This window comes from Micromys minutus (assembly GCF_963924665.1).
Source record: "Micromys minutus genome assembly, chromosome: 1".
Taxonomy (NCBI): Eukaryota; Metazoa; Chordata; class Mammalia; order Rodentia; family Muridae; genus Micromys; species Micromys minutus.
The window spans coordinates 178239166-178252994 of record NC_137969.1 but is presented as its reverse complement, the minus strand read 5'-3'; the positions used below and the strand labels follow the sequence as shown (position 1 = coordinate 178252994).

Genomic DNA, 13829 nt, shown 5'->3' with positions numbered 1-13829 from the left:
CGCATAGTGCACAGATTATCCCTCCATGTGGCAGTTGGGTTTCGAGATCAAACTCGGGCTGCCATGCTTGCAGGGCCAGCACCTTCATGCACTCAGCCACCTCGCCAGCATCCCTTACATCTTTTAGGGGCTGCAACTAAGACAAAAAGAAATCAGCGGCTTCACTCAGAACATATTTTGAGGACAAGCAATTATGAAACAGAGCTGAAGTTTATTAATGATATTTTAGTATAGATTTTAAGCACAGATGTTAAGAAAAAGAAAGGTGCTGTAAAGAAAGTAAGACATGTGGGGCCTCTCTAAGAGCTGACCTTCACTGTCTTCATGTGTGTGTGTGTGAGTGTGTGTGTGTGTGTGTGTGTGTATGTGTGTCTGTGTGTGTATGTGATATCAAATATATATATATATATATATGAATTATGAATGATCTGTGATTCTTCAAGCTGCTGTACTCTAAGGTTGCTAAGGGACAATAGATAAAGTCTAGATCATGGGATACAGGAAGGTAGGAAACACGGTCAACAGCGTTAAGATTCCCAAAAAATGTTGAGACAGCAATGAGGTTAAATCCAACATTGTACCCTAGGTCTCCAACCTGGTTCTTTGCTCTTTTTTTTTTAACATAGAACATCTACATATAAAAGGAATACTGTCTGTAAGCCAGCCACCTCCACAGCAAATGTTAGGTATGCAGTTCTTGCTTGTCATCTAAGAAGAGGCTTCAGACTCTCAGATGAGAAGTCCCTCTTTTGTTCCCTTGTCCCTGTAACTTACTTTCTTTCTATCCTGTCTCAATTGTGCTGTATTTTAATTTCAGTGAATAGCTATAAATATATGTAACACACACATTTATTTAAATCAAGGCCAAATGAAATTTGGATTCCTATTTTTTTAATAGGAATTGTATTTGCTTTTTGTTTCTAAGCAGTAATTTTTTAAATTAAAACCAAAAAAAAAAAAAAAACCTTTTTGATTCATTTGTATTGCTTTTTGAAACATAGTCTCACTATATAGGACCAGGCTGTCCTCCTGTCTCAAAGATAAACCAACCTCTGACACCTAAGTACTGGACTAAAGTCACGCCCCACCATGCCCACACAAAAGCAATTTTCTCTTAAGTGTCAGATATGTGAACTTTGTGATCTCACCTTCCAGAGACAATCCTGTCGGCATTGCAAGCCTTCCCCCTGATTCATATCTTCTCAAAAGTTGCAGTAAGCCAGAATTTGCTTTAGAACTCAAAGTAAGAAATAAACATAAATGGTTGGGGCCAAAGAAGAATGAGGTCAGCCTAGACTATCTGGTCTATATACTACGACCCTAAGATCCGTATATACGTGTGCATCCTTACTGCAAATGGTGAACTGAAGATGGCTTTCTACCTTCTATGTGCTGCACGCTCATCCCTTTGACTGGCATCCGAGTGGTCTGCAAGGCCCGTGCTGTGGTCCTCAGCCCCTGCAGCCTCCCCCACAACAGTCCTATGCTCATTGTTTTGTAGTTTTCTTCCTTGTCTTCCACCATTGCTGCCCCATTGCCTGGGCCCTACTACTAAGAACACCTGCCCTACCCTCTAGGTCTCAAGGTCAATGTCATACCACAGGGCAACTTCTGGCACAGGTCTTCCTGCCCACCCGGTCTCCCAAATTGCATGCCCTGCATGGCATTCGTCAAGCTTGTAGCTATTTGTCCTGCGTGCCTCTTCCTTTACAAATGTCACCGGGGCAGGAGGTGAAAGGGCAAATTCTTCAAAGGGAGAAGTTAATCAGACTGAATCAGCCCCCAGAGAACCCCGATTCCCAGCTATGCACTATACTCTATGGGTGCACAAGCTATTATTGAGTCAGGCACGCTCTGACAACCACCATCAAATCACATCACCTAGAGAGCTTTACTATACGGATAGCTTACCTGTGCAAGAAATGACAAGCAAATTTTAGGAGGAATTCTAGTGTTTTATTAGTAATATAAATAGGGGATATCATGTGTTACCTACCATGTTCTGTGAAGAATTTTTTACTAAAATGAATAGTGCGTGCGTGTGTGTGCATGCCTGTGTGTGTGTGTGTGTGTGTGTGTGTGTGTGTGTGTGTGTGTGTATACCTGGAGAACAGAATGTGGAACACATTCCTATGAGACGTGTGCAATCCCAGTTTATTTCATGGATCATGAGCAATTCGATCTCCCAAGACCAAATCTTTGGAAGGGAAGATGGTCTCCACACTCTGCAGGCACTGAGCAAATGTGTCAGCTAATGGTGATTATCTACAGAGCCCAATAGCATTCATTTGTGAAGAGGAGACAATTTGAGGAGTGTCCCTAAAGCCACTTGCCCCTAGATATCACTGTTAAGATGCATTTCCTAGGAAGCCCAGGGCTGGTTACTTTGATCTACCCTGGTTGAAGTTATCTTGCTAGTCTTGCCAGTCTGGCCTGTTTCCCATAGCTGCCATCTTGTCCCCTTAGCAGGGTACACCAGGCCTCAGCCTACAGATCTAAGTGCATGCCCAAGGACAGAGGACCGACTCCGAAAATTGCCACAAACCTGGAGCTCCTTAACTGAAATATATGTCTGCAAGCATCAGGCTGACCCCCTGGCTCCTGGGTTGCTCTTAACTGCTTAGCCTCCATCTAGGAGTGAAATGCTGACTTCCTCTTGCTTTGCTTCACTGAGACACTGTCCGTCCTAAACCCAGCCACAGCATAATGGAGACCTTTACCCTCTGACGGTCTTCTATGCTGTCACTTTACTGTTACTTCCTCTTGAGCTTTCCTGTTACCAGCTGACTGCACTTCCCAGCCTCCTGCTCCATCCTGTTGTTATCATCAAGCTGTGTTCACCACGTGTGAGACAGAACACGGGCCCTGGGCCAGGACAAAGACCCCAGTATTGTTCCTGTGGCTAAGAGGTTGGCCCAGTTCAGTCCTCTTCAAATGTAACTAGTCTCCAATCCCTTGTCGTTTTAAAGCAGTGAGTCTTGCCCAAGATCTACTTGTGTTCTGTACAGAAAGCTTCCAGACATCTCACATGGGCAGGTTCTCCGCAGTGTGTTGAACACCAATCCGGGCACAGAAGACCCAAGGCAAAGGCACAGCAGCCTCAGAAGTCAGACTGGCACCACGCCCTGCCAAGGAGTGCTCTGTGGGAAGAGGGTACAGAGAGTGGACTGCAGAGAGAATAATTAATCCTGTCTGGAAAGCGAGGAAAGGGCTATTCCTAGAAGGAAGTCTTTGGGGATCAATTCAATTTCATCTTACTGATAGATGCAGAGAGAGGAAGGAACAGCCAAGCGGGGGGTGGGGGGGGTGGGGGAGGCGGGGGGGGGAGGAGGAGAAACTGTGAGAAAGTACATAAGCTGGCAGAGTAAGTACACACAGTAAGTATCTAGGAACACAGAGTACAGCTGCTCAGTCAGGGGTAACAGGTCTCTGTGGAGTCTCCTCTCAGAACCTGAGTCAGGAAGGGAAACGTGTATCAACTGAAACAGGGCCCTGGGGAGGGAGGGAGGGTGGGATTAAGGGAAGGATGGAGGGAATGAGGAAGAGAAGGAGGGAGCAAAGCAGAGAAAAGTCATTTGGAACACAACTGGTTAAGCACAAATTACCCTAATTAATGACTAATTAGATCAAGTAGGAGATGACACATGTACCTATCTTGGGATTTTTACTCTGGCCAGTTAACAATGTCAGGCTCAGCCTCCTCCTCCCCATCTCTTCATGTGACCCATCAGAAGTCACCACAAAAGAGTTGATATCAATCAACTCAGCTGAAGACTCTCATGGGGTTTTCAGATTCTTGGGACTTGGTTTATCTGTTAAATTTAATCTGGAACAGATACAAATCTAAGCCTAGGGGCATGGCATTGGGGCACCAATAAAGTCATGGATGGGTTAATCCACCAGCATGAAGTGTTATTCGGCACCCAAGATATTAGAGCCCTGGTAATTTTAAACACTACACAGCAGGTCAACAAAGGCATCATTTCAAAGCTTAGCATCTTTTAAAGGATTGCTGTGTCTTCTTTACAATACTATGAGGTATGTGTTTCATTATCTTCCAAGTGTGCTCTCCACAACAATCTTGGGAAATTTCCATTGGTCTCAGTTTCTATAAAAGGCACTGATTCTCATAAATGAGGTTTGGTTTTGTTTTTAACTTCTCAGAGTTGGATGGAGATGTGAATTAGACAATTCCTTTGGCTAGATATGTAGTTGAAGACTGTGCTTTGTAAATATGAAAAATTTGTAGGTTATTTTTTACTTCTATGACGTATTGTGAATATTTTTTTCCTTTTTTTAATCTACCTTTAAGTTACATTATTTTTATTTTTATATATCCAAATAGACCACCTCAAATCTTTTTGGTACAAAGCTGAAAGATACATTGGGGGAAGTGGAGTAGGGGAGGGGAAAGAGAAACAAAGAGAGATGCACACAGAGAAATTATTCTTACTACAAACTTAAAACAATTTAATTATAGCCTTCTTATTCCTAATGAATTTTTATCTAAATATTTGAGAAACCATGGTATGTCCCTTTCCCTGGCAAACAGCTAATTTGTGACTCATGTTTAAATGCATAAATACGAAACTACTAATTCCACCTCAGTAAACGAATAGCTAAGGGTCGGACTTTTATTTTAAAATACATTTAATGCGTGCCTTGAACTAGTTTTCTCTACTGTGTCCCTTGGGCAAACAGAGGCACTTTTTTTTTATTGTTGTTCAGTGATGAATATTTGACAGTTTTTCTCTCCTACCCCTCAGCCTCAGAATCTCTCCCTGGAGTTTCTGTTTCATGGTCCTGATGTCATTTCTTTACTTAACTGAATATGCACAGTTTCGTCTCTAGGGAGAGTGGAGGGTTTCAATTGTTAGAAAAAGTATCCGTATGACCTTGAACACTCTGGACCTGCTCTTCAGTGGTTAAGAATTGGTTGATGGTATGGATGAAATTAGTTGGTTTAGTGACCGGGATGGTTAGGAAATCATCAGCTGGAATGGTTAATAAGTCGAGGCAAGGTTCGGGCCCTGAAATGGTAATGAATCCCTTTGTTTCCAAGATGTGTGGAGGTGGTAGCCTATGAAACATTTCTTTCTTTCAGGGCATAGATGCTACAATTTAGACAGCAATGAAATTAGGAGCAGATGTACTACACAGGCTCAACCTATTTATTAGCTCCTAGTGGAGAGTGTGCCTGCTAATGTCCTCATTGGTAACGGAATGCTTTCCCCACTAAGCAGTACACGAAACCAAGTCCCCCAAATCAGACTTTCTTCTTCACTCAGTAGCACACAGCCTCTCACAGGCAGTTGAGAAGAGCAGTGTTTGAACCCTGAAAGAAAAAAAAAATCACTTTCAACAGGCAGTAACTTCTGTGTTCTGGGTTTTCCCCTGAGCTCCCCAGCCACATCCTTTTAGCCACTCCCACCTCAGTCCTCTGGGCTGAAGCAATGTGACCAGGACATGCTCACAAGCCTTGTCACTGTAAAGAACAGAAATGAAACTTCTGGGGCTTGAGTTGGTGGAGTAGCGCCCAACTGTGATTCCGCCAAAGAAAAGAAACGCCTGTAGATGCTCAGAGTGCAACATGCTATGTGCACTTGCTCATGAGCCAGCGTGAAGACAACCCTTTCCATGAGCTCCCTTCACCTGCTAAATGAACCGTCTAAGGAATCATTTTGGTGGACAGTCGGCATAAGAAACCGATGCGTTTAGCGTCGGGAAGTGTGTTCAATGATGCAAGTCTTGGTAGTATTTAGTAATGAAAGTCCTTTAGCTACACAGCACTTAAATCTCAGCACAGCCTTATGAAGTGGGTGTTACTATTGTACCCATCCTACAGACGGAAACACTGAGGTCCAAAGGAGTCGAGTGACCTCTGATTGTCAATAAGAAAGCCAACATTTGAGTTTCTTCAACTAGGTGTGAGGCTGCTGTTAGCTGCCATTCGGCCCCACCTTCAACAGAGGACAGAAATGTCTGTACTCAAGTTTTAAGCCAGATCCTGGATCCTGGACCTTCTGTCTGCCAAGTTACGATTAGAGAAGGCATCTCTTTTCCATAGAAAAGGCTACATGTGGAAACAAGCTAAAACCAACAAAACACAGTCATGCAGCCAGGGAAATTCCCCTCACTAATGCAGCGCTCCCTGTGTATTCATAAGGTTCTGAGTTTCCTCCTCAATGTCCTCCAGAAGATGATAGTTCATCAAGGTGGGGTGGCCTTCAAGAGACTCAAGAAAACTGCCCCTTTTCCTTTCTGTATCTCTTTGGCACAGGGATAGTTGAATCTATTTACCGTCACTTGAAAATATTTACCTATGGATTAGGGTGACAGTAACTTTATCTGGGCTTAATTTACCTCCTTGAGATTTTTTCCATTAGAACGAGATTGACCCACAGTGGGCTCACACAGCAGGAGATATGACTGGAGCCTCTGGTGTATAAAAGAATGGAAAATAATTAAAGACCAAAATGTACTTCTGGTTCCAAATCGAAAGGCGTCCCCCTAAGTCTATGTGAAAAGCCAAGTGCTGGCAAATTAATGAGTCTGTGGCCCGAGGTGAAGTCTGCACTTAGCTTCTGTAATTACCAAGAAACTCGAAATGCCTTTGTGGGTTGAATAAGCAAAGAAAATGATTTCCGGGCATCAGGGGTGTCACTTGGAATGCAAGAGCACTAATGTACTGGGGCTGCCGCCAGGTGACAGTTAATATCTGGGCAGCAGCTGAAACAACCCAGTGCTGTTTTGGGGACCACTTTAGCACCTCTGCCCACAGTGAGCATAAAGGAGGAAGGGACTGACATGTCCCACACACTCAGGCTGTCAGACCTGCTGTACCTGTGCTTTATATAAATTGCCTTACTTGGATCAGAATGATCAGGGTCATTTGACTAAGCCAGGGTAAATATGTCCACCCTCCACTGCCCAGTGTAACCCAAGCCTGACCTCTATTGTCACTGTGGTCACTGTGCCGCATGCAAATGTTACAGTGTTATGGTTTGAGACCATACCTGCATGCGTCCTGACATGCAGTCCTGGTCTGACAGCATTGTTTGGATAAGTCGTAGAACCGTAGGACATACAGTATAGCTGGAGGACACATGTCCCGGGCTCTCTGAAGGTCCTCAAGCTCCTGCTGTGCCATCTTACCTGCAATCACTCTGAAACCATTAGCTGAAACATCCTTTCTCCTTTAGAATGTGGGCATTTTTGTTGTAGTAATAAGGAAAGAATGGCCAGTAGATACAAAGCCATCTTGTGTTAATCGACAAAGATGGGAGGATACTCCATATGTGCTCTCCTTCCTGCTTCATAACACACTTCCTCGTGTTTATTTATTCTCCTATAGCACCATTGGCAGAGTCTCAGAACGCGTGAGGTAGTTTTCTTCAGCCTCCTTGTTCATTTCCTACACTGGGCATTGAGGTTGCCACCTTCTTGCATGCTGTTCTTGCTTTTGCTTGCAGGTAAATTTATGGGGAAAGTTTCCAACCTGTTAAAAGTTCAGTTCCTAGCATGGGAGTATCTGGGGGAAAACATAGATTCTTTTAAAAGTCAAACTTCAAAGCATATTTCAGCCAGAAATTTTCACCTAATTTCAGCACACAGTTCTGAGTTTTGACCAATGTGACATTTGACCACCTCAGCTAAGTCCCTACCACAACAGCGACTATGTTATCAAGCGGTTTGCTAGTTAAGTCACAGCAATGACTACATATCACCTATTGTGGGTGAACAGGTTCTGTCTGTAAGAAACTGAGCAAATAAAACCTTTCCATTGGGAATGTTTCTGCCCTACTTCGTGGGTTCCCCCCGCCCCTCTTGGCTGGCTTGCTAATTCACATTCTTCAAGGTTTTTCATCTACTCTGGGGTCTGGAAGTGTGAGTTTTCGCATATCCTTGCCTGTACTTTAGGATAGGACGGACAGTCATGTGTCACATTACATAAATGCTTTCTTTGTGATTCCCTGTCAATAATTACTTGTATGTGTTTACATTTCTATAATTTTTCCATTCCCCCCCCCCCGCCCTGGGTAAAGCACCTTCCTAATCCTAGTTAAATCAATATTTGGCCTTTTTAATGTATAAACCTTTGACTCATCTGGCATTTCTTTTGGCATGTCTCAGAGAGTGCAGTTTTAACTTTATTTTCCCTGAATAACGAATTTCTTATGCTGATCTCATTTATCGGAGAATAGACCATTTCATCACTGATCTTGGTGCTTGTCTGAATTACATCTCAGAAATGTTACACTTGTGTCTTCCCACTTTTTATCCTATTCCACAAAATGCCTTGTCTCTGTTTGTAAACAACAAATACGGTTTCACCCTTCCTTCACGCTTTTGTTATAGCTTCAAAATGTATTTGGGTTTTTTCTTTGTTTTATTTTGTTGTTGGGTTTTTTTTTTCCCCCTCCTTAGAATTAATCAGGGATGGCTGTGAACCATCATGTGGGTTCTGGGAACAGAATCTAGGTCCTCTGCAAGAATGTCCAGTCCTATTAACTACTGGACATCTCCACAGCTCCATAAAATGCTTAAATATCTGTTGTATCGATCCCAGGTTTTCCTTACTGTGAGCTCTAAAAATGTCCTCTCAAATCCTGACTAGACTGAATGACCTAAAACCAGTGCCTGAATTCAATTAGTGAGGAATTCTACTGAAATATCACTGCTTACAGACTAACCCTGACATAATAAATATCCTGAGAGGAGTTTTCTTTCAGAGAAAGATGCTATGTTATCTCATGTACTCAAGTTTTCCTTTACGTAAACCTTTACAGTTTCTTTAAGTGGGTTCTGCACAGGTTTGTGGCATGTTTGTTCTAGGAATAGCATTCTTCTTGTGTGCAATATTCACAGCCACGGTGGCTTTTGATTTTCATGACACTTGCCAACTGGTGGTGACTATTCACACTATTTTTTAATGTCTTACTGTCTGATTTTATAACATGTCTGCATGGGTGGATGGATGGTTCGGTTGGAAAGAGCCTACTGCACAAGCAAGAGGACCCAAGTTCAGCCTCCCTAGCACCCACATGAAAGATGCCACGGGAACACAAGCCTATGGCTTCCTAGTGCCGAGAAGTCAGTGATGGGTGGAAGCTAGAATCTGCTGGATAAACTGCTGAGCCCCAGGACCTGAGAGAGACTCTGGCTCAAACAAGAAGGCTGAGAGTAACTGAGGAAGCCACTGAGGTCTTGGCGTTGATATCTGGTCTCCATATGCACACACACAAATACACAAAACACAGTTTGCCAAAAACTGGTTATAATAATATTTGAAATTTTTTCCCTCAGAGGTCCAGGAAAATGAACATATCATTTATACATACTAATAATCTTATCTCTACTTTTCCAGCTTTATACTTCTTTTTCTAATTTTTTTTTGTTTTCTGGCATTTTAAAATTTCAAATTATTTTTTATGAAATACTGTACTTCACACTGCTATATTTTAATGTCATATTAATTTTCATATTTTATAAAAATCATAAATGGATGTTAATATAGTTATGGTCAGAAAAGCTTTCAATTTGAGCATAAATCCTATTCAGTGTGGCATAGGAGGGTTTTTGCTGAATTTGTTCATTTCTTTGTTTTACTTTTTTTTTTAGCACGTTAGTATGAAATATTTACATCTAGAAATCATTAGCATTAGCTCTCTGTACACGTTCTCTTCCAGGTCGTGATGTTTAGGTTGAGTCCTGATCTAATGAGACTAAGCATCCTCTACCTTTCCCTATGCTTTAAAATAACCTAATGGCACAGACGAGCCTGGTGCTTGACAGGAAGGTATGACTTGTTGCCTGCCAAAGGCATTTATGGAGGCAAGAGCCTTTGAGTCTTTCTGCTTTCCTTTTTCTTCTCTCCCCATACCCCCATCTCTTTTCTTTCTCTTGGTTTCTGAAGGCAGGATCTCACTGTAGTCTGGGCTTATTCTGTAACCTAAGCTTGCCTTGAACTCACAGTGATCCCCCTGCCTCAACCTCCAGAGTGCTGGGATGACAGGCCTAAATCACCATACTTGGCTAGATAGCTTCACAGTTTTTAAAGCACCCTCTTTTGCTCAGTGTTGGAGATTTGAATTAAAATTCCTAAGTTCATTCAATAACTTAGAAAATCAGACAGTGAAAAGAAAAATTTGTCTGTTTCTTAAAAATACAACAAATTGTAAAATAAATAAGAGGGCTAAAATCTCCTCATTTCTTGGGATTTCATTAGCCCTTGGGAAACATTACTTGTACTCACATAAAGCTTATTGATTCCAATATGGTGCTCAACGTGAGTGTCCGCCCTCTTCAGATAGGACAGATGTCTCTACCTTCGATCTCCTAGGGAAGGACTTGAATCTGACAGGTACACTAACAAACAGCATGAAACTTGTTTCAGCTGGTTTTCCTTGGCGCTCACTGGCTGGAACATGCTGGTGGGTAGACAAGATTATAAAAGTAGTTGATGTTCTTGCCACACGTTTTACCTATAGCAGGGACCTGCCTTGGTCACAAAGAGTCCTTTGCATGAACAGCAACACGTAAATTCCAGCACAGCCTAATAATGTTTTCAGACACCTGCCCCCACCCTCACCCCACCCCCACCCCCGCCAACGATGGCATCCAAAAGGTTCCATCAACCAGAGCATTTAAGGTCCAGCGGGAACGCACTGATAACAGCACATCCTTCTCTTTTGTCCAGGATGTCTGCGTTAGGGCGTATCTAGCTCTTCGCCATCACACAAACCTGCTGATCATCCTATTCTCCATGATGCTGATGACAGGAATGCCCCAGCTGACCAGCAAAGAGGACATCGAATACATCCGGGATGCTCTCACGGTGGGGAGAAGCGAGGAGGACGCCAAGAAGTATTTCCTTGATCAGATTGAAGTCTGCAGAGACAAAGGGTGGACTGTGCAGTTTAACTGGTTCCTCCATCTTGTTCTTGGCATCAAACAAGGAGAGAAACACTCCGCGTGATATTTGGTGCTAGAGCCCAAAGCGATTTAGTGTGCTAAAGCTTTCAAACCCCCCTGTCAGCTATCACAGTTAGATTTAAAATGCAATAGAACGATCTGAACATTGAACTTCAGAAATACAGCTCTTTCCCCAGCTGAACTCTTCACCGGAGGAAAAATAGTTGGCATTACCGATGGCTTGGTTAATATTCAATGTGAGGCTGCTCTGCTGCTTTTCCCGCCTCAGTCTAGGACGTTGAAGAATATTCTAAGTTCCAATAGCTTAGAACATTCCTGCTTAGTAAGCCTGATGATCTTGTAATGGGTATCTCTGAAAGTCCTTCAGCTAGAATAATTGGCAATACCTGTTGTCACGTGTGTTTACCATGTATTTTGGCTCTCCTTGTGTTCTCTAAGCTCTTGGCAGAAAAGGGTGAAAGCATTGCTAAGGTCTGCTTTGCTCTTTAAAGGATGTTTCTAAGCATCCTCTCTGTGCCCAACAGATGTTGGTGATGTGCTAGAAACAAGGAGTGCAAGTTAGCTTTTAGAGTCCCAGAGTACTGTACCAGCAGTTTGCCTCCCACAGTGTGCCACTGAGATTCCCAGACACTGAACACAAGCTCTGAGCCTGAGCTTTGACCCTCCCCAGCTGCTGTGGCTCAAGGGTTATGGATGTTAAAAATGGAGGTAAGACCTTTTACCAAGAGTGAATAACCTAATACAGCCAGTGTCATCTTCTCTAGCACAGAAACGGAAAGTCACTAACTGGACCCTTTGATGTCTACAAATGTCATCTGCCCTCTGCTCTGCCCCACCCCTGGCTTGCCACCTCCTGGACTTCTTCTTGGACTTGTGGAGCCTTCAAAGACAGCTCAAAATGACTTGAAAAAGAAAGTCTACTCTGGGCTCATGAGAACTATAGGTACTTATTTGTGGAGCTGCTCCCTGGCTTTTTAAAAAGTATACTATTAAAAGAGGAATCCAGAAAATATTAGTTCCTAAATGCTTTAATTTTACTTTTTAAATCCGAAATCTTTTCTTTATTTTTTTAATAGAAGATACCTGCTATCAAATGTATTTTAAGCTTATAACAATACCTATTTACATATTCATTTTTCAGCTTACAGGACTTTTAAATCCCAGAGTTCATAAAGACAATCGAACCAATTTCCTTTGAAGTTTTCTTTCATTTCTTAAATATCACGATGTTTGTTATCAATGTCTATCCACCTACGAGAGAGATCAGTAAATTATTTAATCAAATATCTTTAGCTGTCATTAATTTCATAGAAAGAGCTATGTCAAAGATGTCCATATATATAATCATATATAACTCTGATTTTTAAATTGTCAAAATAGACTCTTTAATTAGATGGGGCCCAACCTCCCCTTTGTGTCTACAGAAGCCAAGTAGCACATAATTCTGCTGCAAGTAAGAACCATCAGGGACACTTTTAACATAATCTTGCATTTTAAAATCACCCCACTTTCGGATTATAATTTCCATTAGTATGAGATGAACCTGGGCATAGTTTTTGAAGTACTCTGGCTGAATCTATATGCATGCAGGGAAAGGAGCCTTATTTGGTCCATGATGGTATAGGTAACCCTTCCTCCTTGCTCACTGGGCCTTCCCTGGATCCTAGCTCTCTACGAGAAAACTCCTTATCCCTGGCAAGTAACTGTTCTAAAATCAATCTGTCTCCTGTACAGGCCCTGCCCTGTGCTGAAATAGTGTTTCTCTCTATGGATGTAAGTTAGCTATTTTATGGCATTTCTGGAGCATGATTCCTGCTAATCTGAGAACAGGAATGCCTTCGAACTCAAACAGGCAGCATGCTGAAGCTTCTAAAGAACCATGCACAGACTTTGCCTTTCATTTGAGTTGCTGAAATAATTACCTTCGTGATGAAACAATTACAGAGCATACCTAACATAGCTTCTGACACCACATGCATACAGATTAGCTCTTTAGATGAGACAGCCTTTCCATAAAGCTGAACTACATGGTGCCATGTACTGAATTTCGTTCTTTCATTTTCCAAAGAACGCCATTTCAACTCCATAGACCAGCATATCAGCAAAAAAATCACCTTCACATGCTTGCTACCTCGTCATGCCTGCGAATGATAAATTCCAGTGATTTCTACACCTTAGAAAAGATTCTAGACCTAGGGTCCTCCTGGGTAAATACCGGTATCTTTATCTTCAGTGCTGAGTGACTAAAACACAGATCACAGGTCAGATGGGTCAGGTCAAAGCAACTTGTGAGTGTATCTAAGACTTGATCCAATATGACTCTACTGGTTTTGGTGATGCTCTGAAAAATGCAGAAAAACATAATGAATAAAATATATCAACCAGAAAAAAAAAAGCTCTCGATTTGCAAATAAATTACGCATAGTTAAGTACATCTTTTTCAGGAGATGGGTTTCGTTTTTATTCGTTCTGTGAGAATTGTGTACAAAGAGTTTTGACCTTATGCTCCCACTCCCCCAACTTCTCCCAGATTCAGCCCCACTTCCCTTCCCACCCAGTTGTGTCCCCTCCTTTTTTCTTTTCATCCATCAATGGCAACACTCTTAAAGAAAACTTCCGCTCCAGGCAACTATCAATAGCCAATAGTCCTTGGCTAGGGGCGGGACTTCATATCCACCTCCCCTCTCTGTGCTGGGCTTTGGTGTGACCTGAGCTTCCATGGGGCTTGTCATAACTGCTGCGCGTTCACATGTGCAGCTGCCCTGTTGAGCCCAGAGATTCTGTTTCCTTGTATTCATTCACCACCTCTGTGTCTCGGTCTCTCCGGTCCCTCTTCCGGTGATCCCTGAGCCTTGGGCAGTAATGGGGGAGTGTGGATGCTCCATTTAGGGCTG

General features: G+C 42.5%; 1 protein-coding gene and 1 pseudogene across 2 annotated transcripts in view; both read left to right on the top strand.

Moving 5' to 3' along the window:
* The window catches only part of PIK3CG (phosphatidylinositol-4,5-bisphosphate 3-kinase catalytic subunit gamma), a gene marked incomplete at both ends in the record, with an annotated part of 28508 nt that extends 17530 nt beyond the window's left edge, over window positions 1–10978 (top strand). Inside the window, one exon of the mRNA XM_080915230.1 lies at window positions 10700–10978. Within this exon, the coding sequence (XP_080771356.1) occupies window positions 10700–10978 (279 nt within the window). The remainder of the gene's footprint in view (window positions 1–10699) is intronic.
* LOC308419540 (actin, cytoplasmic 2-like) overlaps window positions 1–13829 on the top strand; it is a 1056985-nt pseudogene that overhangs the window by 48675 nt on the left and 994481 nt on the right. The gene's annotated exons all lie outside the window — the stretch shown is intronic.